Genomic DNA, 24,150 nt, shown 5'->3' with positions numbered 1-24,150 from the left:
TTAGTACGAAGCTTTGAACAGAAAAAAAATGTTATCCAACGAGTACTGTCCAAAACCAGATTGCATTGTCTCCTCATTAAGTTAAACAGGTGGAAAATTATACTTCATTCAATGTAGGCAAAGTTTAGAAAGCTTGAAGAACATACTGGTACCATTTATAATTAGGCAGCTTGGCTAAGGGCTCCTAATTTTTGTATTTTTATTCTGCTAGTTGTGTAATTTAACTACATAGCCCTGTCTTACATTCCTTTCTGGATTATTCATAAAGTCTGGTTGGCAGCCAAAATTGTTCTGCATTTTTTACATTGCCGTCCAGCTGCTTCTTTTACATGTACAGCGCACAGAAATTATAAATACCACATATGCTGATTTTTCTATTAAGAGTTTTCCTACATGAAATCTTCATGTTAGAATAGAGAGTGTGAAACTATAATATGTAATTAAATTTGTTTTCTGTGGTATAGACAGAGACAGAAAGAAGCTGGTTATTTGAAAAGAATCCAAATATTTGTTTCCATTCAATTTATATATATACTGCATGGATTTGACATTTCTGTCTAACAGTGTTCTGAGATTCTTTACCCTCTGACCCTCCCCATAATAAACTTAACAGAAATTTATTTCTCTAGATAAGATTGGTGAAAAGGTCTTCGTGTTCTCCAGTGGTTAGAGCTGTGTTTGAAAAGTGAAGTTCTTAAATTTCAAATTAATTTCAAATTCTTATAAAAACTAAAGAACAATTGTATATTTGACCTCCGCTTTAACTTGTTCGTACTTTTGTGCTCAAGTTATTGAAACCCTTTCCAGTCCCTTAAATTATTGAGAGACCACAAAATACCATTCTTTCTTTCTGGTGTCGAGATGATTGCCCTCTTGTTTCAGTTGGCAGGGTACTCTGTGGTGTTTAGCCAAGTTCAAACTCTACTCTGTGCTGCTATCCAGTATCAGCTATTATGATTGTTCTAATCGTCCTCTGCAAATGAGATAGGGAGTAGCAAGGCACCGGCCAATGTTCTCTTATCTTTCTCAAAGCCCTTACTGACATTGTTGACGTACGTACTTCAGATGAAGCAATGCTCAGGCCCACTCAGGCTCAGGCTTCATTTGTTACTGTGGGCAGGACTCAAATACGAGGTGGCTAAGTGTGAACAGTCGACTATCCCGAGCTAAGCACCAAGGGTGACCCACTCAAAAGTAGAATATTACAGCCCTTGCCCAGTGGTCATAAAAATAACAGTACTTATTTATCAAGGCAGAGTGTAGTCGGCCCTTCCGACCCTTTGAACCAAGACATGCCGACAACCCCAAAACCCTGATTAACCCTGACCTAATCATGGGACAATTTACAATGATTGGTTAACCTACCAACGACCAATTTAAGTGCCTTTGGACTGTAGGAGGAAACTGAAGCACCTGGGGAAAACCCATGCCTCCCACGGGGAGGACGTACAGAGACTCCTTGCAAAACGGCACCAGAATTGGACTCTGAACTTTGGAACGCCCCGAGCTGTAACAGCGTCGCGCTAACTGCTTGGTTACCGTGGCACCCTTTTATTGTACAGTACTTCTTTGATAACTTCATATAGCCAGTAAAAGTCTGTCATGAAGTTATCTAAGGAGTACTGTGCAATAAAAAGCCTCTATTAGTCTGCTCATTAAGTAAAATGGATTGAAAATTGCATTTGCTTCTGTGCGGTCAAAAATTCCATAAGATCCCAGGTGACATCTAGCTCCAGAAAAGCAAACAACGACAGGTGTTGCAAACCTGAAACAAAAACAGCATACCTGTAAACAGCAGCTCAGGCAATAGCTGCAGAAAGGGAAGCAGAGTTAATGTTCCAGAACTGGAAAGAGATAAAACAAGTTAGTATTAAGCTGCGGAGAGGCTGGAGGAGGGATGGATAGGACATAGGAGAATCTTTGATACTGTGACCCCAGGATTGTGAACAAAGATTGATAGGTTAAGGAAATACATGGTCCCTTGATCATAAAATTTATGATATGAGGGCAATTAAAGAGTGAGAACACATTGTAAAAGATGTTGAATACAGTTCTGAAGTATAATTTCCAGTTTTGCGGAATGTGTTAATCGAGAGAGGTTAATTGAGCTCATAAAACAGATGGGTGGCTCAGCTGATTCTGATACAAGGAGAGAAAATGAGTTTCATGCAGTTGTAGAATTCAGTGTTGAATCTGGAGTCTGCAGCGTGCACAGATGGAAGGCGAGGTGCTGCTCCTCAAACTTACATTTTGCCTCATTATAGTGATCACAGACAGATAGGTCAGAGTGGGAATGGGAAGAGAATTAAAGTGGAACACATCTCAGGATCATCCCTGTAGATGCTCCTCAAAGTGATTAGCCAATCTACATTTGATTTCTCCAGTGTAGAGGAGACCACAATAGGAACAGTGAATGCACTACTCCAAATGAGAAGAAACGCAAAGAAATCTCTGCTTCACTTGGACAAAGTGGGGCAAGTGTTGCAGCTCCTGTGACTGTCAAGAAAATGCTATAAGATGGGAAGTGATCGGTGGAGATGAAAGAGCAGACCAAGGAATTTCAAAGTAAGTGGTCCCTTTGAAATGTTGTAAGGGAAAAGGAGGGGAAGATGTGTCTGGTGGTAGAAAGTGAAGCTGACAAAAAATGATTCCATGAGTGAAAGGATTATCATATGAGGAACGTTTGGTGGCTCTGAGCCAGTGTGCGCTGGAATTTAGAAGGATAAGGGGGATCTTATTGAAACCTTTCAAATATTGAAAGGCCTACACAGAGTAGATGTGGCAAGGATGGTTCCCATGGTGGGGTAGTCTAGGATGAGAAGGCACAGCCTCAGGATAGAGAGGTGTCCATTTAAAATATAGATATGAAGAAATTTCTTTAGCCATACGGTGGTGAATTTGTTACCACGGTCAGCTGTGGAGGCCAGGTTGTTGGATGTATTTAAGATAGAGATTGATAGGTTGTTGATTGGTCATGGCATGAAAGGTTATGGGGAGAAGGCTGGGGAGTGGGGCTGAGGAGGGGGAAAAAAAAGGATCAGCCATGATTGAATGTTGGAGCAGGCTCAATGGGCCAAATGGCCTAATTCTGCTCCTCTGCTTAAGGTGAACTGTTAATACAGACTTGTAAGATGACAGGTATGCACCAGTGGGACTTATTCCTTCTGTCCAGGAGAATAGGGGTTGAGAGTAGATTGTGGGAAAGCAATGAGATACAGTAAAGAGCTTGATTAACTGTGGTGTAAAGGAAGCCATGGTTCAAGAAGAAGGAAAACATCTCAGAGGGTGGACATTCAGAATAAATGTGAAGAGACTTTCAAATTATGGATAAGTGTAGGAAGGGGACCAGACTATGACTAAACAAAAACTGTTTCACCTATCCCAAGAAAAGACAAATATACCCTGGGCCTAAATTCCCATAGTTCAGTCTGGAGAAAGTGAGTGCATTTGAAGGAGAAGTTCTTCCAGGTGAAACCTTTTTGCTCTTTTCATGTCACCACTGGTTATCCTTACCATTATCTTCCTTGCATGAATCATTTGCACTTATTATGGCTCCATTCTTCCTGCAAACCTCTGACCATGTGAACTATTGCTCACAGAAAATGCGATTAGCTTGAAATACATCTTGGTTGGCATGGGCAAGTATGGGTTGAAGGGCCTTTATCTATGCCTGCAACTCTACCACTCTATATCTCTTTCCCTCACCAACTCAATGGCAATGCAGATTTGTCCTGGTTTATCTTTTTTTTCAATAACATGCAGGCAAATCATTGCACTATTACTAGTTACCCTACAAAAAAATAATTTTAACAAGAAGTTACTTATTTTATAAATTGTGCATCATTTTCACAGGTAATAACAAAGCCCAAAGAACCTTGCTGCAGGCCATGGCTTTCTCTTAATTAGCTCGTTCAAGTTTGACATCATGTCTTGCACTTACAATTGTACAGCTAATCACTGGGGATCGGGAGGGGTTTGTTTGAAACTATAGTACATGTGTTTCGAATGATATTTTAAATGAGACCTCTTGGATGATGTAAAGCACTCCAGGGTACTATTTTATAGATGATCTTGTTCATCAATGTCCTGGCCAACATTTATACACAATGTTTAAATTATGTTATTGGATCATTTATTTCATAATTAATTGTTGCACTTACCTTTGGAAATTGTCTGCCAAGATTCTGTACATTTCAAATACTTCCTTACTTACTAAAGCCCATCACCCCTATTGAAGCATCAGCTACTGAGAGCAACTCACCAAAGTCCTCCGTCCGGGGGCTGACTTTAAATTGCCCCAAGTGTAGCCCATCTTCAAAGATCCTTTCTCTCCCAGGGATGAGGTCTTTGGAGCTTCTGTTGGTGTTTCTGGAGCACTGGGTCTTTATGGGACCTGGCTTGGAACAGCCCATGGTGGAGTTAAACTTTAAATACTGGATATCATTCAATCCTTGGAGAGGGATTACCTAAGAGCAAGTTGAGTCATTGATTCACAGAGCACAACAGCACAGAAATAATCCAGTCTGCACTGTCCAGGCCTTCTGCATTGTTTCATCCACTTGTACCCGGACCATAGTCTTCCATACCACTCTCATCCATGCAACCACCCAAACTTATCTGCAATTGGGCCTGCAATACCAATTCCACTGGCAGCTCAGACCACACTCACACCATTCTCTGAATGAAGAAGGTTCCCCCCAGATTCCCCTTAAATATTTTACCTTTCATCCTAAACTTATGACCTGTTCTAGTCTCACCAAATCTGAGACGAAGCCTGCAAGCATTCACCCTATTCATATTCCTTATGATTTTCTATACCTCCTTAAGATTTCCCCTCATTCTCCAGTGAATAAATTCCTAACTTATTCAATCTTTCCCTATATTTCTGCTCCTCAAGACCCTGTAACATCTTTGCAAGTTTCCTTTGCACTCTTTCGAGCTTATAGAAAAGCCCGAGCCCACTCAACCTTGAGACTATAAGACCGAGGAGCAGAATTAGTCCATTCAGCCTATCAAGTCTGCTCTGCCATTCTATCATGGCTGATTTATTATCCCTCTCAACCCCGTTTTTCTGCCTTCACCATATAACCTTTGATGCCCAGACTAAACAAGAGCCTATCAGCCTCCATTTTAAATACATTTCCCTGCACTATATTCCATCTGCCATTCTCTATTCTGTCTAAGTCCTGTAGATAACATACCAGTTTACTGACTTAATAACTAAACTACAGATCATGATGATGCATAGTTTTGTGTTGCACACTAGATTGCTTCTTTATCTTGGGATATAAATTTTCTCCAAACAAGTGCTGCTGTACTAATTTAACTTCCAAGGAAACAGAAAACCTGTCAAGGCATAACCAAGACCAAATATACTGCTGACCTGGTTGTGAGGCTACAGACATGTTGATCCTTAATTCACAAAATGTTTACACTCATTTCTTGCTGGCGTCATTGCTGTCAGATTACATCACAGCACACGAGTTGAATCACAAAAGATTAAAGTGAAAATGTGCACCCATGCAGAACGATGTGCGTCAGGCACAGTGATCAGAAGCTGAAGTACTGCTGGAAGGTGAATCTTTTCCTTCAGTTACCAACACTGAAGTCACTCAGTCTCCCAGTAACTAACCTTGCCTCAGCCTTGATCCAAGTTTGGACAAAAAAGCTGAACTCCAGGGTTAAATTCAGAGTAACTGCTCAAAGGGTCTTTGACATTAAAGCAGTATTTGATCATGGCATCAAGGAACCGATTCACTGCAGATCATGGGGAAGACCATCCACCAGTTAGAACATATATAGCACAGAGGAAGTTAGTTGTTGTGGTTCAGCTGCAGAATTTCCTCAGGATAGTGTCTCAGACTCAGCCATCTTCTGTTGCTTCATCAATAACCTTCTTTTAATTATAAGGTCAAAAGGATGAAGTAGTTCACCATCAAAGTTAGCAGGACCAGGACAATATGTAGATCTGGGCTGATTAAGGCCATTAGACAGGGGAGCAGAATTAGGCTATTTGGCCCTTTGAGCCTGCTCCGCCATTCCATCATTTCTGATTTATTATCCTTCCCAACCCCATTCTCCTGCTTTCTTCCCGTAATCTTTGACGCCCTTTCTATTCAAGAATCTATCAACCTGTTTAAATAAACCCAATATCTCGGCCTCCACAGCCGCTTGTGGCAATGAATTTCACAGATGCACCGCACAAGGTGGCAAGTGACACTCACAACATACAAATGCCAGGCAATAATGATATCCGACAAGAGAAAACCCAGCTGTCACTCCTGACATTCAATAGCATGACCATCATCGAATCCCTCGCTATCAATATTGTGAGGTTGAGATTACCTGAATCTGAACGGGAGTAGCTATATGCACAAAGTAGTTGCAAGAATACATCTGAGGCTAGGAGTCCTGTGCTGAATAACACACCTTCTAACTCCCCAAAGCCTATCTGCCATCTACGAGACTCAAGTTGTGAGTGTGATGGAATACTCTGCACTTGGTTGGATGAGTGTAGCTTCAATAACTCTCCAGAAGCTTGCCACCAAACAGGATGTAGCAGCTGACCTTGATAGGCAGCCTATTCACAACCATTCACTCCATCCACCGCCCCTACATAGAAGCAGCACTACAGGATTGGCTGCTGGCGACTATTGGTGTTCTGCAGATTCAGTGTTGGGCCGCATCTTCTCCCATTATACGTTGATGATCTGGACGGTGGAATTGCTGGCTTTGAGTCCACATTTTCTAATAATAGAAAGATAGGTAGGGAGGCAGGTAGTGTTGAGGAAGTAGGGAGTCTGCGGAGGACTTGGAAAGATTAGGAGAATAGGCAAAGAAGTAGCAGATGGAATACAGTGCGGGGGGGTGGTCTGTATGATCATGTACAGCGGTAGAAGGAATAAAGATGTGGATTATTTTCTAAATGGGGAGTAAATTCAGAAATTAAAGGTGAAAAGGGATTTGGGAGTCCTTGTGCAGGATTTCCTAAAGGTTAAGTTGCAGATTGAGTCAGTGATAAGGAAGGCAAATACAGTGTTAGCATTCATTTCAAGAGGACTCAAATATAAAAACAAGGATGTAATGCTGAGAGCTTGTAAGGTGTTGATCAGACCACATTTGGAGTATGTGAGCAGTTATGAACCCATTTCTGAGGAAGGATGTGCTGACATTGGTGAGCGTCTTGAGGAGTTTTACGAAAATTATCCCAGGAATGGAAGAATTAATGTATGAGGAGCATTTGGTGGCTCTGGGCCTGTACTCACTGGTCTTTAGAAGAATGAGTGGGAATCTTATAAGAACCTACCAAATATTGATGTCCTAGATAGAGTGGATTTGGAGAAGATGCTTCCAATAGTGGAGTAGTGTAGGACCAGAGGGCATAGCTTCAGATCAAAAGATGTTCCTTTAGAACAGAGGTGAGGAGGAGTTTCTTTAGCCAGAGGGTAGTGAATTTGAGGAAGCCAAGTCATTGGGTATATTTAAAGCCGAGTTTGAAAGGTTCTTATTTAATAAAGGCATCAAAGGTTAAGGGGAGAAGGCAGGAGAGTTCTTCCCCTATGTCTTATGGTCTGATAAGAATGCAATGCAGCAACTCACCAAGGCTCCATACGCAGCACCTTTGAGATATACAAACTCTATCAGCTAGAGGGTCAGGAGCTGTAAAAGCGTGGGAACACCAGCTCCTGTGGAAGTTGCCTGCCAAGACGTACACCATTCAGACTTGGAGATACATTCTCATTCCTTCATTGTCACAGGGTCAGGATACTGGAAACCACTTTCTAACGATATTGTTCGGTATTGAGGACCTTGGGGACTATAGCAATTCAAGAAGCCAGCTCACCATATCCTTCTCGTGGAAAATTAGGGGTGGACAATTAAATGCTGGTTTGGCTTATGAAGGCCACATCCTTTGAATGAGTAAAAAACGTGCATTACAAGAATCATAACATTGTTCCTTTTTTCACTGAAGTGCTTTTAGATAACATGGCACTATGTATAATTTATTAGGGAAACTGGAGGGCAGGAAATTTGTTTTAAAAAAAGATCCAAAACAGGTTGGATTGATTGTTTTCTGACATAAGTCTATAAAAGCATGGATACTTACAATATAGAAATAGCTACTGTGACCTATCTTGACCACGTTGACTATGATGCCAATCCATGCTAAGTCCACTTGCTCACATTAGGCCTCTATCCCTCTAATCCAGGAGTTCCCAACTCTTTTATGCTATGTACCCCGACCATTCATTGAGGCATCCGTGGATCCCAGGTTGGGAACCCCTTCTCTAATCCTTTTCTTGCTAAGTACTTGTTCAAATGCTTGTTAATCATAATTGTATACACCTCCACTGTCATCGTTGGCAATTTCTGCTAAATATTTGCCAGCCTCTATGTGAAAAACCTGCCCTCAGATCTCCTTTAAATTCTCAGTTTAAACCTGTGTACTTTGGTTCTAGAGTCCCATAGGACATAGAAATCTACAGCACGTTACAGGCCATTCGGCCCACAATGTTGTGCCGACCATGTAACCTACTCCATAGCTCTCTATTTTTCTAAGCCCCATGTACCCATCTAAGAGTCTCTTAAAAGATCCTATTGTATCCGCCTCCACCCTTGTCGCTGACAGTGCATTCCATGCACCCACCACTCTGAGTGAAAAACTTACCTCTAACATTCCCCTTGTACCTACTTCTAAGCACCTTAAAACTATGCCCCCTCGTGTTACTCATTTCAGCCCTGGGAAAAAGCCTCTGGCTATCCACACAATCAATGCCTCTCATCATGTTACACACCTAAAGTTCCCTACCAGGGAAAATGAATTCTGACTTTCTACCCTACACGTCATGGAGACCCTAGAGAGGCTGGTCCTGGCTCATCTGTAACTCCTAGTCAGATCAGCTCTCGATCCCCTGCAGTTTGCCTAAGAGCACATTGGAGTTGTTGATGCTGTCATCTACCTGCTGAACAGAGCCGACTCTCATTTGGATAAGCAGGGTAGCACTGATTTTTGATTTCTCAAATGCCTTCATGCAGCCCTCATTGCTGGGGGAGAAAAGCTCCATTCAATGCAGGTTGGCACTTCCGTTGTATCCTAGATAATGGACTACCTGACTGGCAGACCACAGTTCGTGTGGCTTCAGAGCTGTGTCTCAGACATGGCCATAAGCAACACAGAGGCCCCTCAGGGGACTGTATTGGCTCCCTTCCTATTTACCCTGTGTACCTGGAACTTTAGATACAACGCTGAATATGTCCTCTGTCGAAGTTCTCAAGTCTTAGCAATAGTTGGAGGACTTCGTCAAATGGTGCAAGCTGAATAATCTGCAGCTTAACATCAATAAGACAAAGGAGATGGTGATGGACTTTTGGAAGACTAAACCTGTACTGCTCCCTGTTACTATCGATGGTGAGGCTGTGGATGTGGTGAGGACCTACAAGTACCTGGGGGTGCACCTGGATGACAGACTTCAGTGGAGCACCAACACAGAGGCTGTGTACAAGAAGGGCCAGAGTTGCCTCTACTACCTGAGGAGACTGAAGTCCGTTGGACTATGCAGGCTTCTCCCTCAAATGTTTTACCAGTCTGTTGTCACCAGCACAGTCTTCTATGTGGTAGTGTGCTGGGACAGTGGCACACACTGGAAGCTGTGGTAGGACAAAGGATGCTACTGAAAATCCTGGCAATTCTGGACAGTGTTTCTCACCCTCTGCCTGCTACCTTGGCTGAACAGAGGAGCACTTTTAGTAATAGACTAAGACAACTGCGCTGCTCCAAAGAGCGCTAAATGAGGTCATTCTCACCCTCAGCCATTGGGCTCTATAATGAGTCAACCTATAGCTGGGGAAGTGATGAACCCCCCTCCCCCCGTTAGACTGTTTGAAGTAACTTATTTTTTATTCTTTCTTACTTCTCTTCTAATATTTGTATATAACCATATAACAATTACAGCACAGAAACAGGCCATCTCGGCCCTTCTAGTCCGTGCCAAACGCTTACTCTCACCTAGTCCAACCGACCTGCACTCAGCCCATAACCCTCCATTCCTTTCTGTGCACTTGTAATGCTACCGTGACACCGTAATTTCCTTTGGGATCAATAAAATATCTGTCTATCTTTTATCTGTCCATGCCTTTTACAGTTTTACAGCTTTCATCCCATTCTTCGATTAGACTCTTGAATGATAAAATGGACTCTTGGCTTCACAGCCTCTTGTTATGATCTTGCACTTTATTATGTACCTGCATGGCACTTTTTGATAGCTATTCTGCATTGCGATTGTTTTACTTTACTCTGCCTCTATGCACTGTGTAATATTGATCTGTATGAACAGTAAGCAAGGCAAGCTTTTCACTGTATCTTGCTACATGTGATAGTAACAAAGCAATAACAATACCAATACTGTGGACTTGCACCCTAAGGCCTGTCTGTACGTGAACACTCTGAAGGCCCAGTGATTTACTCAGTCCATCCGAGCAGAATTTCTCCTCCCAACACACACAAAATGCTGGTGGAACACAGCAGGCCAGGCAGCATCTATAGGGAGAAGCACTGCACTGTCTTGGATGAAGTTCCATCCACCAATGCTCAGCCAACTTTACAGCTGGGTTATGTCCTATTGTTTCTTTAAACAACTTCTTCATTATATATGCCTCCATCAATTTTTGTGTCATCTGAACACTTAATAATCCCTATATTCCCATCTGTCATTTATACAGTATATTTTACAGACAACAAAAGTCCCAGCACCAAACCCTGTGGTGCATCACTTATTTCAGATTCCCAGTCAGGAAACACCCATCTACCACTACCCTCTGCCTCCCATCTCCCAGCCAATGTTTGGATCGAGTTCACCAACATGCCAGAGATACCTTGTGCCTTAACTTTCTGACCAATCTTTCATGTAGGACTCTCTTGCCCTGAACATTCATCCATTTCAGGAACACAAAGGCTGTTTAGCCTAGGAGCAAATGTTTGCTCCTGATGAATTGTTAGAGCATGAGCGAGCAAAAGCTGTAACAAATAAATTGTTCTTTCTCGGAAAAATAGCCTCAGACTTGTATTTCCTTAAATTAAAAAAAAACACTGTCAAAACACTTTCAGAACATCTGCAGCCTACAAATTCATAGATTTATTAATTATGTTCTGGACATAGTGAGAAAATGTAATGAAATTAAGTGGAGATGCTTCCATTCAGCGGAGTGAAAGTCACAGCAACTGAGTATATTTATAAAAGTTGTGATTAAGAGGAAACATTCCAGTGCTTTGGGAAATCAGCCAATGAGAATTACATGTTTTTATTTAAGGTGAAAAAGTAATCTGGTGCTAAAAATATCGTAGAATGATGTCTTAAATTCAAGTCATCCACTAATTTAATATTGTAATGCAGAAATATTATGGTAGACTATTTTAAATGTGTGAGTGCAAGCACTTAAGTGGCGCATTACTGTAGTTGTGAGTCAGAGCCTACATTGTGGCAGGCAACATTGTTTTGATGGATAAGCCTAACTTATAATCATGTTCAGTTTGCTTCACTGAACAGCCTCAAGATAAAAGTCTTAAAAAAATGAATTTGGCTGATGTCAGTCTTGCAGTGATGTCATTACTGAGAGAGGGTGTTTAGTGCTGCTCAGTTCTCTTTCTGCTGCAGTAGACAGAGTCAGGGCTCTGAGACAGAATCAGCCACTTACTGGCTGAGAGACAGCAGCACATCGGCTTCAAGCTACACAGCTTCCAGCCACAGACATCTGAGCTTTAGTTCTTGACACAGCTTGTTCAGTTAGTTTGCGAAGTGCACTTTACCAAGAAGTGCAGTTCTGGTGAATGGGAGGATGCCAGCCCTTAACATGGACTGTGAGCTTTCTACACTGCTTGCCTGTCTGGTCGATGTGGAAGTTTTTACCAGCCAAGAGATAAAGGTATACCCTTTAATGTTATCTAACTTTGTCAAGCTTCTCTAAATATTTAGGCTAGGAATTTAGTGTGATAGTTAAGTTCCATCTGGACTGAATACAGCTGTTTAACTATTATAATTGTATACAGGATATGTTTTACATAGCACAGAAGTAACAAAGATTCTTTTATCTGTAACTCTGATCATACAGTAGGTTAAATGCATCTTCAAGCTTTTCTAGAAGCAAATGTACTGTACTTTACAAAACAAGTTACAGACTAGATCATCTAGAAGATGATTCCTCTAATTCGTTTTTACTTTCCTTCAGCTGCGTATTGGCTCATGATTGTATAAATTAGCATATTTCCTCCGGTAACTAAAGCTAGATGTCCCAATTCTTCCCTGAGTGTTTAAATAACTAAGGCATTGACTAAGACTGCCTGTTTGCTCTTTCTCTGGAATTAATTAATAAGGGTTAAAAAAAATTAAACTGAAGACATTCATTTTAGAATGCATGAAGAGGACTAGAAAAATAATTAAGTCAACTTCAAACCTGTTTGGAACAAGAACAAAAAAATATTGACAAGTCATAAAATGTAAGTACATGCCCCTAGCCCTAATTCTTATCAAGGAATACTGACTGTAATTTTACTGAGCATGCAAAGGCCAGCGAACAACTTCTCAAAATAATTAGCTGCAAGTCAGATGTGTAAGGCAAGGTCTGAACTCTTTTCCTTAATGTACAGAATCCTTAGATGTGTAAATGTTTTAAGTGCATCTTTTCCTCCTGGCATCTTCTGCACTGGGTTGGAAAATATCATGCTAGAATCTGTCTGACCACAAATCAGGCCCCACCCACAGGATAATCATCACACTTGTTAATGACCTGTGAGAAAGAATCAGAAAATTAGCAAATTAGTCTGAAGTATTTTGCCCAAGGGCACTAATATACAGTATTTTGAAATCTTACTTGCATTTTAAGTCTAAAGAAAAAAATGTTTTTGTATAGTTCTTAAGTTTTTAAAAGTGATTTATTATTTGAGTTATTCCCATGTAATGGTTTCTAAAAGGCTTAATTTCTATAATAAGCTCACTTTTAGCTGTGTTGATCAAACTCAACAAAGTTACCTATTTTAAACAGGAGTTTTTACAAAAAAATGGTAATTTTAAAATGCTGCACAGTGCCAAAGTTCATTTCAATTTTTATGTTCAAAGCGATTAAAATTGACAGAGTTTTAGGAGGGAAAGAAATGCCTAAGTGTGTTGAGCTTGGGAGACAGATCTTACTGGAATCAGAACCTGGATCCATACTGTAAACCTGGGTGCTTACTGAAGATCATTTTTGGAAAATTGATTTAGAATCTACTTTCACCCAGTGTGTATCAGAATATTTTAAAAAAACTTTTCTTCGTGTCCTTTTTCACTCTTTTATCAGTCGCTTTAATTTTGAAACATAAAGCGTAGAACATAGATCAATACAGCACAGCACAGGCCCTTCTGCCTAATGTTGTGCTGGCCTTTTAACCTACTGCAAGATCAATCAAACCCTTCCCTCCCTCATAGTCCTCCATTTTTCTTTCATCCATGTGCTTAATTAAAAGTCTCCTCTTCTAATACCCATCACTTCTACTGTGGTATAGGCCGCCGACACCTGCTCATCAGAGTCCTCAGTCCTGGGCCAAAAGATGACTGTCCCAGTGGCTTCCGCTTTCACTACATGACTTCATACATCTTCTAGGTGGAGATCCTTCCTCTCCCGCTGGTGTTTCTGTAGCACTGGGTTTTTACAGGATGGGGTTGCTTTTGTCATGTCCAACTCTGCTCCTCTTGTAATTGGGCTCCATCCATGGTGAAGTTAAATGTCTCCAATGTTTCTGCCTCAACCATCACCCCCGTCAGGTGTTCATACATTTACCACTCTCTATGTAAATAAAAACACCTGTCTCTGACATTCCCCCCACCACACCCCCCTCTATATTTTCCTCTAATCACTTTGCAAGTGTGTCCTCTCACATTAGCCATTGCCACTCTGGGGAAAAAGGTGCTGGCTATCCACTCAACTGGCTACCCACTCAACCTATGCCTCTAATCATGTTATATATCTCCATCAGGTCTCCTCTCTTCCTCCTTTGGTTCAAAGAGAAAAGCCAAGCTCACACAACCTTTTCTTATACAACACATTCTCCAATCCAGGCAGCATCTTAATAAATCTCCTCTGCATCCTCACCAAAGCTTCCATATCTTTCCTATAATGAAGCAACCAGAACTGAATGCATTATTCCAAGTGTGGTCTAACCGGACTTTCATAGAGCTGGAACATTATCGCATGGTTCTTGAACTCAGTGCCTTACTAATGAAGGTTAACACACCATACATTTTCTTAATCTCCCCAGCAATTTGCAGAACTTCAAAGGTTCTTTGGACTTGCACCCCAAGATCCCTCCTCACATCTAAGAATCCTGCCGTGTACTTTGTACTCTGCCATCAAGCTCAGCCATTCAAAATATATCACTTCACATTTATATGGATTGAACCTCATCTGCCACTTCTCAGCCCAGCTTTGTATCCTGTTAATGCCCTGTTGTAACCTATGATAACCTTCTAAAGTATCAACAAAGCCACCAACTGTGTCATCTACCAACTTACTAGCACATCCTATTACTTCTTGTTCCAAGTCATTTATAAAAGTCAGAAAAAGCAGAGGTCCCAGAACAGATCCCTGAGGAACACCGGTAGTCACAGACGAGGCAGGAGATGCTTCATCTACAACAACCTTCTGCCTTCTGTGGACAGTGTCGAATCCATCCAGCCAGGTTCCCTTGGATCCCAAGCCTCCTGATATTCTGAATGCGCCTACTCTGGGGAGCTTTGTCAAATGCTTTACTAAAATCCATATACACTCACCCACCATTCTACCTTCACTGTGGAGTGCAGGGGAATGAAGGGTGATTTGATATAAGTATACAAAATTATGAAGGGTGTATGTATATATATAGGGTAAATGCAAATGGGCTTTTTCCACTGTGGTTGGGTGAGACTAGAAATAGTCATCAGTTAAGGGTGAAAGATTAAATATTTAAGGGAAGCCTGAGGGGAAAAGGTTTTTCAATCAGAGGGTGGTGCACGTGAGGAACAAGCTGCCAGCCGCAGTGATAGATGTGAATTTGATTGCATGTTTAGATATCTACTACGTGGATGGGTGGAGTTTGGAGGGCAATGGTCGAGATGTGGGTTAATAGGACCAGGCAGAATAACAGTCCAGCATGAACTAACTGTGCTGAACAGCATCTTTCTGTGCTATACTCTATGACCCTGACTAATTATTTATGTCGCTTCCTCAAGGAAGTCAATCAGGCTTGTAAAGCATAAACTGAACTTCAGAAAGCCATGCTGACTATCCCTAGTTAGACTATTTTTCTCCAAATGCATGGAAATCCTGTCTCTAAGAATCCTCTCCAATACTTTGCCCACCAGTGATGTAAGACTCACTGGTCTATAATTGTTAGGATCATTGCTATCAGCTTTCTTGAACAAAGGGATAACATTTGCCATTCTCCAATCTTCTGGTTCTGCTTCTATGGCCAGTGAGGACACAAAGACTATTCCCAATGGCGTAGCAATCTCCTCCCTCATTTTTAGTAACTTGGGGTATATTTCATATGACCCCAAGGCCATACCCTAATGTTTTTCAAAAGTTCGAGCACTGCCCGTTCCTTAATTTTGTCATGTTCCAGCACATTTGCTTGTTTATGCCTACCTCACATTTGTCAAGGTCTCTCTCAATGATGAATACTGAAGCAAAGTATTTATTAAGAACCTCCTCACCTACCCTGATTCCAGGCACATGTTTCCTCTTTTATGCCTGATCAGTCCTACCTTCACTGTAGCCATCCTGTTCTTCACACATGTGTAGAATGCCTCAGGGGGCTTCCTGAGTCCAACTTACCAAGGTCTTTTCATATCCCTTTTCCAGCTCTCTAAGTTCCCTGCAGTTTTGATTGGTTCAGTTTCACTGTTATTCTGAAGCACCTATGTAAAATTGATTCTATGAGCAGTCCGCTGTCGTGCAAAGAGACTTGTTGCTTACATCTAAGACTAATGAACAAATGATAGCAATCAGTTAACAATAGTTCCATTTGAGGACTCATCTTCTGAAGTTTGGAAGAAACAAAACAATGAATAAAACTCCATACAATTCAGAACAATACCTCTGCGTAACATTGCAATCATGGCAAAAAATTAATACTTTCATTAATTTTAATTACTTTAATTCATGTTCTCTTTACTATATATTTCAAAGATTGCTCAGTTAAGAATTGGACAGGAAGCTCTTCTGGTGGTTAATGCTCTTTTTAGGGAGTCTTGGGCTATGGATTGAAAAAATGAATTGTTTTAAGTCTGAGGAATAATTACAGATAAATTTAGAACCGTAATTGTGATTTCGGGAATTTTTCACTGACATCCTGTGCCCATGGGATCTACTTGCCCTTTTTTTTTTGTTTTTGCAGCTCTCATATTTTTCATGCTTCAGAGCATCTGAAGCTACAGCAGGACAAAGTGACTAATCAGGGGACCAGTGCAAATCATCATTTGTCTCAGTGGAAATAGTGCTTTTTCCTTCATGCAGCAATGGAAAATCCAGAGCCTTTACTGTCTGAAGCAGTTATTTTCAGGCTGGAAAATGTCAATACATTTGTTTCTTTCCTTTTGTGAGGAAAATCTAGTAGCATAAGCAGGGTGCTGTTCAGAGAGTATTTGTATCTGACTAACTAAATCAATGTGAGAAAAGATGAATACCGATAAACCTAATTAAAAGGACTGTTTATATTAAGCATTTAGCTATTCTATCAGAAAAGCTTCTACTAGGCACTGCATCATCTTGATGAACCTTGAGAAGCACAAAGTACTTTTTATTGGTCTAGTTTTTACTGGAGTTGTCTTACTGGTTTCTGTTCTCCATCAAGTGGCAAAATATTCAATCTTTTAAAGAAGAGAGTCCTCCTATGTATATGAAGGGGGTACAAATTCTGTAAGGTGGGTCATTGAACATTCTAAATATTCTTCTACTTACATCACTGGGCAGAAATTAAACCAAGTAAAGCCCCTGAAGATGAACAAATTCAGTGCAATTCCAGAGATGCCTCAAGACCACAGATGTCTCCATCTCCATTCACCCCAGATGACTCCAGATCACAGATCTCGCTGTCTCCAAACCCCTGGCTCCCTCCAGACCGTAACCCCCTCTGTCTCCCACTCAGACCTCAATTCATTCAAACATCTCCAAACCGCAGATTCCACCATCTCCAAAAACTCTGGCCCACTTCGACAACTCCAGCTCTAACAACGTGGGGGGCTCCAGTCCACAAATTGCATGGCCTCTAGCTCAAGCTCCTGACTGGACCTCGGCCGCCAAGACTTTCCTCACTGCCATTGTGTCCCCAGGCTCCCCTTCCTCTGCCTCCATTCTCCAACCCCAGGTCTTTCAGGATACTCTTGCACTCTCAGATCCTCCATCATCCCTGTGCATCCCAACCCGTACCCCTCCTCTGCTGTCACCAACTTTTCTCCACCCTCTGATCCCAGTTCTAAACCTTGCCATGTCTTCACCGTTCCCTTTGACCTTCTGTTCTCTGAGGCAGAACATACTATCCTCAGCCAAGGCCTTATCTTTGTCCCCCCTCACCTGCATGCAAGTGAGTTCCGGGCCCGCCACAACACCGAATTCTTCTTCCGTTGCCTCCATCTCCGAGCCCACTTCTTTGGCAAGAATTCCCCACCCCGTGCCGATAGCCCCTTCTCCTTCTCCAACTCTCCTCTAACCCTCGGACAGCCCGTTCTGGTTCTCTGCCTGCAGTGGTTCTTTTCTAATTGACAGCTGGCTCCACTTCAACACTCCACTCTCCTCCTCGAACCTCACCCCCTCTGCCCTCCATTCTCTTCACACCAATCCCAACCTTACCATCAAACCTGCAGACAAAGTGGGTGCTGTTGTAGTGTGGCCTTTACCTTGCTGAGCCCGGCGTTAACTCTCAGACACCTCCACTGAAAAGGTCTGCACTCCGGACTATCAGAAAATGGCAAGTCCATGGTCTCGTCTTTTGCCATAATGACGCCACTCTCAGGGTGGAGGAGTAGCACCTCATATTCCGTCTAGGTAGGCTCTTACCTGATGGCACCAATATCGAATGCTCCTTCTAGTAATTTTATTTTGCTCTCCCTTTTCTCTCTTCTTCTATTCCCCATTATCGCTTCTTACCTCTTCTCCTCACCTGCCTATCACCTCCCCCGGTGCCCTTTGTTCCTCCCTTTCTCCCATGGTCCACTCTCGTTTCATATCAGATTCCTTCTTCTCCAGCCCTTAGCCTTTCCCACCTGCCTGACTTCACCTATCACCTTCTAGCTACCTGCCTTCCCCTTCCCCCACCGTTTTATTCTGGAATCTTCCCTTGCGGTCCTGAAGAAGAGTCTCAGCCCAAAACGTCGACTGTTTATTCATTTCAACAGATGCTGTTTGACCTGCTGAGTTCCACCAGCGTTTTATGGGTGTTGCTATGGATTCCAGCATCTGCAGAATCTCTGGTGTCTACAATTCCAGAGACGTTTTGCTCTTGAAATTTTGACTAACATGGAGCTCTTTTGACTTTCTCTTCCCTCTCATCACAGAAAACATGTAATAAAAAGTATCAAACGAGAAAGTGCTGACTGCTTTGACCAGCTCACCTGTAATCCATGTCAAGAAGCTTAAAGTAGACCTCAAATGACTGATCACAAAGATTTGAGTCGAATCTGGAGCCCATTCTTTTCAGAACGGCAGTGCTGAGCATTTCTATCAGTACACCTATCATCCTAAACGTGACAGTTGTAGCTTCCTTTGCTGTGCATGCAGCCGGCTAATGTTAGTCTATATCCATACAGATCAGTGTGCTACCATCCGTCTATTAATGTTTGAAAGGGCATCAATAATCTGGTGAACATACTCGAAAGAATGCTGAGGAACTTCCTGCTGCCCTGTGTCAGGCAGAGAGCAATCGACTCCCACCTTTGCTACTCTGCCAGTGCCTTTGCTATTGTTAGTCAGCTGGCTTACTCAGTCTTGTGTTGTCCATGTTAATATAGCTAAGGACACAGTCAGGCCTTAACAGCTTGGACATTTTGAAGTTCTTTCTAAGGTCCCTGTGAGTCAGTAGTCTTGTAGTCTTCCATGAGGCACACCATCACTATAGTATTGCATATGAATCAACTAGATCAGCAGACCATAAGACATGGGAGCCTTATTTGGCCTTTTAGCCCATCAAGTCTGCTCTGCTATTCAATCATGGCTGATTTATTATCTCTCTCAACCCCATTCTCCCACTTTCTCCCCATAACCTTTGACGCTGTTACTAATCAAGAACCTATCAACCTCCACTTTAAATATACCCTACAACATGGCCTCCAAGGTCATCTGTGGCAATGAATTCCTGCTATGAATTGCCACTTTCTGACTAAAGAAATTTCTCCTCATCTCTGCTCTTCATAAGCTGCTTAGACAAGAAGAAGCTGTTCATATTGTTTGTTCCCCTGCTGTTTCCTTCTTGACTGTCTACTTCATCTTTTATTTCTATGAACTCCCCCTCCCCTTCCCCACCACGTTCTTGCTCCCACTCTTGATATGTAACTGGTTACAGGGGCTATTGCATTGTGATGACCAAGTCCTAAAACATCGAGTCGGCCACCATGAATAAAGCTGATTATTGGACAGCGCTTTTAGAATGGCTGAGATTGTTTCAATTGTTGTTCCTGCATGTCGGTGATTTATTTAATCACATTTGAAAGGCAACGCGACTTTTATAGTGTGTGTCCTGTGTTAGTGCGTATGTTACAGACCAGAGACATCAGTCATGGACATTTCATTAGTTTCAGGTGAGTGCCTTGTGTAGCTATTGCAGCAGACTAGTGCAGAATGAAGGCATTGTGATCGCTACCAGATCATCAGCAATTGACCTAGGTGATTTGATTGACCTAGGTGGTCAAATGTCAGCTCTATACTGAGGGAGCGGAAATAATTTCAATTTTGTTTAGGGTAGTGTTGAATGCAACGTTTTTGAATTGATGTGTGCACATTGAGGCCTGCAGTTCTGGTCGATGTGCTTGCTCTCTTCATGGTCATTTCTGGAAAGACAGAATGAAACAGTGTGCGTTCTCAGAAGTTCAGTGCCCTTCCTTGTTCAACACCAAACAGCAAACTGTGAGATATTGCAAAGATCCCCAAACTCTAATCTTGAAAGAATCAGTCACATAAGTGTTCATTATGATATTCCCATGGTAGGTGCTGACATGTTCTGCTCTCTGAGTGCACAGTAGGTGGGAGAAGTTACTAAGGCCATCCATCCTTCCTTAAGTACAGATATCTCACTCATTATCCCTTGCTGAAGTTTGAGTAGGAGGATGTTCCCTGAACACCCTTACAGAGCACTAATGAATTCAATCATTCTGAGACTAGATGATTAGTGAGAAAGCATTGAAAAGAACGTAAGTACTTCTGACAACTGCCTCATTACTTCCTGCAAACTTCTGCATCTTGGATCAACCACAGAAAGCAATGAAGACTGCTAGAGTCTTGCCTTGGCAGAGTAAATTATTTATAACCATAATTTGCTATAATTAACCTTTTCATTCTTGTAGCAGCCAAGACTGAAGGTAATCGGGAAGGGGAATAGGCCTTCAGTGCTCCACACTTAGCGTGCTTTCACAATCAGTCCAAGTTCAAGTTCAAGTTGCTTTTATTGTCATTTCAACTATAAGCTGCTAGTACGGTACAGTACATAGTGAAAACGAAACAACGTTCCTCCAGGACGCTGGTGCTACAAGAAACAGCACAAAACTACACTAGACTGTGTGAGACAGCACAAGGCTATACTAGACTACGTAAAACAACATAAAAACTGCACTAGACTACAGACCTGCACAGGACTACATAGAGTGCACAAAACAGTGCAGGGCAGTACAATAATTGTACAATTACATTGTACAATGTCAAGGTGCAGTTTTGTCTCTGTTTTCATCTGGGCCAGGAATGGGTGCAAGCCTAAAGCCAGCATCTCGAGCGTGGGTGTATTTTATCTGATCTAAGCAAAGTTGGAGAGCAGTCAGAGCCCTTATTTCTGCAGAAACCAAATTTAGAATGACTAATTCACAATGAGCAGTCGGTTACGAGGTGCCAGAAGTGGGTGTGTAGATCTTGGGTGGAATCCAGCATGCCCTGCAATTGGGCAGAGTTCCCAGTGTGTTTGGTGCCGTAAGAATCTTGTGGGAAAAATAAATAATATTCTGTTCGCAGTGATCAGAAGAACAAATTGCTACAACTTGAATGTGTCAAGAAATGTAGAGGAGGCTTGACCCAAAAGCAGAGCAGCAGGGATGATTTAGCAGTGAACGATAACTTTAATAATTGACCATAAAATGTTAAGCCATGAGAGGCAACAGAGACTGAACACAACAGGCAACAAGGTAAACTTTAGGCAGGGAGAATCGAATCAGGTTTAATGTCACTGGCATATGTCATGAAATTTGTTGTTTTTGCAGCAGCAGTACATTGCAATACATAATAATAAAAACTATAAAGTACAATAAGTACATATAAAAAAGAAAATTAATTTAAATAAGTAATGCAAAAGAGAGGAAAATATATTGAGGTAGTGTTCATGAGTTTATTGTCCATTCAGTTGTCTGATGGCGGAGGGGAAGAAGCTGTTCCTGGAACATTGAGAGTGTGTCTTCAGTCTCCTGTATCTCCTCTTGGATGGTAGCAATGAGAACAGGGCATCGCTTGGGTGATGGAGGTCCTTAATGATGGATGCTGCCTTTTTGAGGCATCGCCTTTTGAAGGTGTCCTGGATGCTGGGGAGGCGAGTGCCCGTGATTGAGCTGGCTGAGATTGCAACTTTCTGCGGCATTTTTTCCAATTCTGTGCAGTGGCCCCTCCATATCAGATGGTGATGCAACCAGTTAGAATGCTCTCCACAGTACACCTGTAGAACTTTGCAGGTGTCTTTGTTGACATACCAATTCTCCTCAAACTCTTAATGAAATATAGCCGCTGTTGTGCCTTTTTTGTAATTGCAACAATATGCTGGGCCCAGGATAGATCTTCAGAGATGTAGATTGAGATGTAGAGCAACTGGTTGAGAACGGCCAGTTTGATGAGTGAACAAGGAAGGTGAATAAGAACTGGGGTTAAATAGGCTGCAGGTGATGAGTCTAGAATGAGGTGAATTGACAGGTGAATCCTATTAGCTGTGTGGAGACTGGGAGGTGTCAGTGGGAGCTGGTTTGACAAAATAGAGCAGCGTCTGTTCCCCAATCCATCATAAGCCAGTTTCTGTGAGGTTTTTCCCAACACTAATGTCAGAGTTCTCTGACACACTTGTACGCATCTGAAAAAGTAACATTGCCTAGTTTTAGGCATTTATTCAAATTTCCTTAGGGAGCAGGGCAGTGGACCCTGAAATAGAGCGATGCAGTCTCCATGTAATATGGGTTCAACATAATCCAATTTTTATATCATTTTAAAATATATATATATATATATTTGAGCACCTTGATTTAGACCAGGCAAGCCTTTGATCACTTTGGAACGGCTTTCCTGCTCTCACAGAACTTTTACTACACCCAAGATTTACATTTGTATTCTGCAGATGTGAATCTTCAAATCCAATAACTGAAATTACTGCTCTTCAGTTATTAAGCTACTTAGATATTTTGTGTGGAATGCTGACAGTTATGGCAACACATTCTAAGAAGTGTTTAGATATTGGAGCTTTCTGACTGTGGACAACTGGATGTAGCTTTCAATTTTGTGAAGTGATGTTTTTTGAAGTTGACTTTGCACACTTGATGTGTGAGTAAGGAACATTATTACTGTGTCATTCACAGTTTAGCTGAAGGAGATAAAACAGGAAGATAAAGTACAAACAATTTTAAACATTTCATACAAGATCTTCAAATTCTGCAGTAACATATTAGAGTTAAATGACATATTGATGATCACAGGAGTCTCGTAAAATCTGGTATGGTTTCAGTAAAGCTATCGGCTGTTTGCCTTCAATTGAAGTGAAAGATCTTATGTGCATTTCTCATCTCCAAAACAGATTGTTGAATGGGCTCCAAGCTGATCAAGTTGACGCCTCCAGCCGTTTCATTTGAGATTTTAGACCAATGAACACGTTTATACTTAGTCTTCATTAAAACTCCAAACTGCAATATATCATCAGTAAAGAAACATTTTAATTGATAGTTTAAATAAGATATATGCAGTATTAATATCCATCTGAACAATTAGTTCTACTAATTGTATCCATTCGATAAACAACTTAGATCAAATTGGAAATAGATTTCCAACAAAGATTCCATATTTATTTATTTCCTGCGGAGCATCAAGAAAGCTCTCCTCTGTCCCAGGATACTGACGGACTTTTACTGCTGTTCCATTGAGAGCATACTCACCAACTGCATCTCAGTGTGGTATGGCAATTGTCCCGTATCGGACTGCAAAGCACACCAGCGTGTGGTGAAAACTGCCCAGCAGATTATCGGCACCCAATTGCCCACCATTGAGAACATCTACCATAAACACTGCCTGGGCAGGGCGAAAAGCATTATCAAGGATGCATCTCACCCTAGCCATGGACTTTTTACTCTCCTCCCATCAGGTAGATGCTACAGGAGCCTCTGCTCCTGCACCAGCAGGCACAGGAAGAGCTTCTTCCCTGAGGCTGTGACCCTGCTGAACCTCACATCACAGCACTAAGCAGTATTGCACCCATATTGTACTGTCTCAGTACTTTTATGTCTGTATGCTGTAGTACCTACTTCTTATTTGCAGTTATTTTGTAAATACCACTATTCTTTTACACTTCCGGTTAGATGCTAACTGCATTTCATTGGCTTTGTATCTGTACTCGGCACAATGACAATAAAGTTGAATCTAATCTATAACTTAAAAGTTTAAATGAAAATTAGCTAATCTGGAAATGTTTACAAGTGGAACTGATTGTGAATTAAACAGTGTAGCTTGAATTATAACTTTAAAAAAGTAAATCAGCGTAAATTTGTGTGTGCTTGACCCTGAATAGTTTAAGAATCCAGATTTTCATGGTTTAAATATACCTTTAAGAGGATGGAAAGTGTACAAGACAATTTAGAGACAAAGTAGATTCTAACTTTTAAACTATTTCAACAACGTCGCAGTATTATTTCTCTAAAGATGCTAGCAATT

The 24,150-nt window shown here is 41.6% G+C and overlaps 1 protein-coding gene across 2 annotated transcripts in view; it reads left to right on the top strand.

Moving 5' to 3' along the window:
• The window catches only part of rcan2 (regulator of calcineurin 2), a 332,806-nt gene that overhangs the window by 193,280 nt on the left and 115,376 nt on the right, over positions 1 to 24,150 (top strand). The window contains exon 1 of one of the 2 annotated variants that reach the window (XM_073057217.1): positions 11,636 to 11,919. The exons of the other annotated variant lie outside the window; for it this stretch is intronic. Within the exon in view, the coding sequence (XP_072913318.1) occupies positions 11,833 to 11,919 (87 nt within the window). The 5' untranslated portion in view covers positions 11,636 to 11,832. Of the gene's footprint in view, positions 1 to 11,635; positions 11,920 to 24,150 lie in introns of those variants that run through there. 2 annotated transcript variants of the gene reach the window in all.

This window comes from Hemitrygon akajei, chromosome 9 (genome assembly GCF_048418815.1).
Source record: "Hemitrygon akajei chromosome 9, sHemAka1.3, whole genome shotgun sequence".
NCBI lineage: Eukaryota > Metazoa > Chordata > Chondrichthyes > Myliobatiformes > Dasyatidae > Hemitrygon > Hemitrygon akajei.
This window is presented reverse-complemented; position numbering and strand designations above follow the sequence as displayed.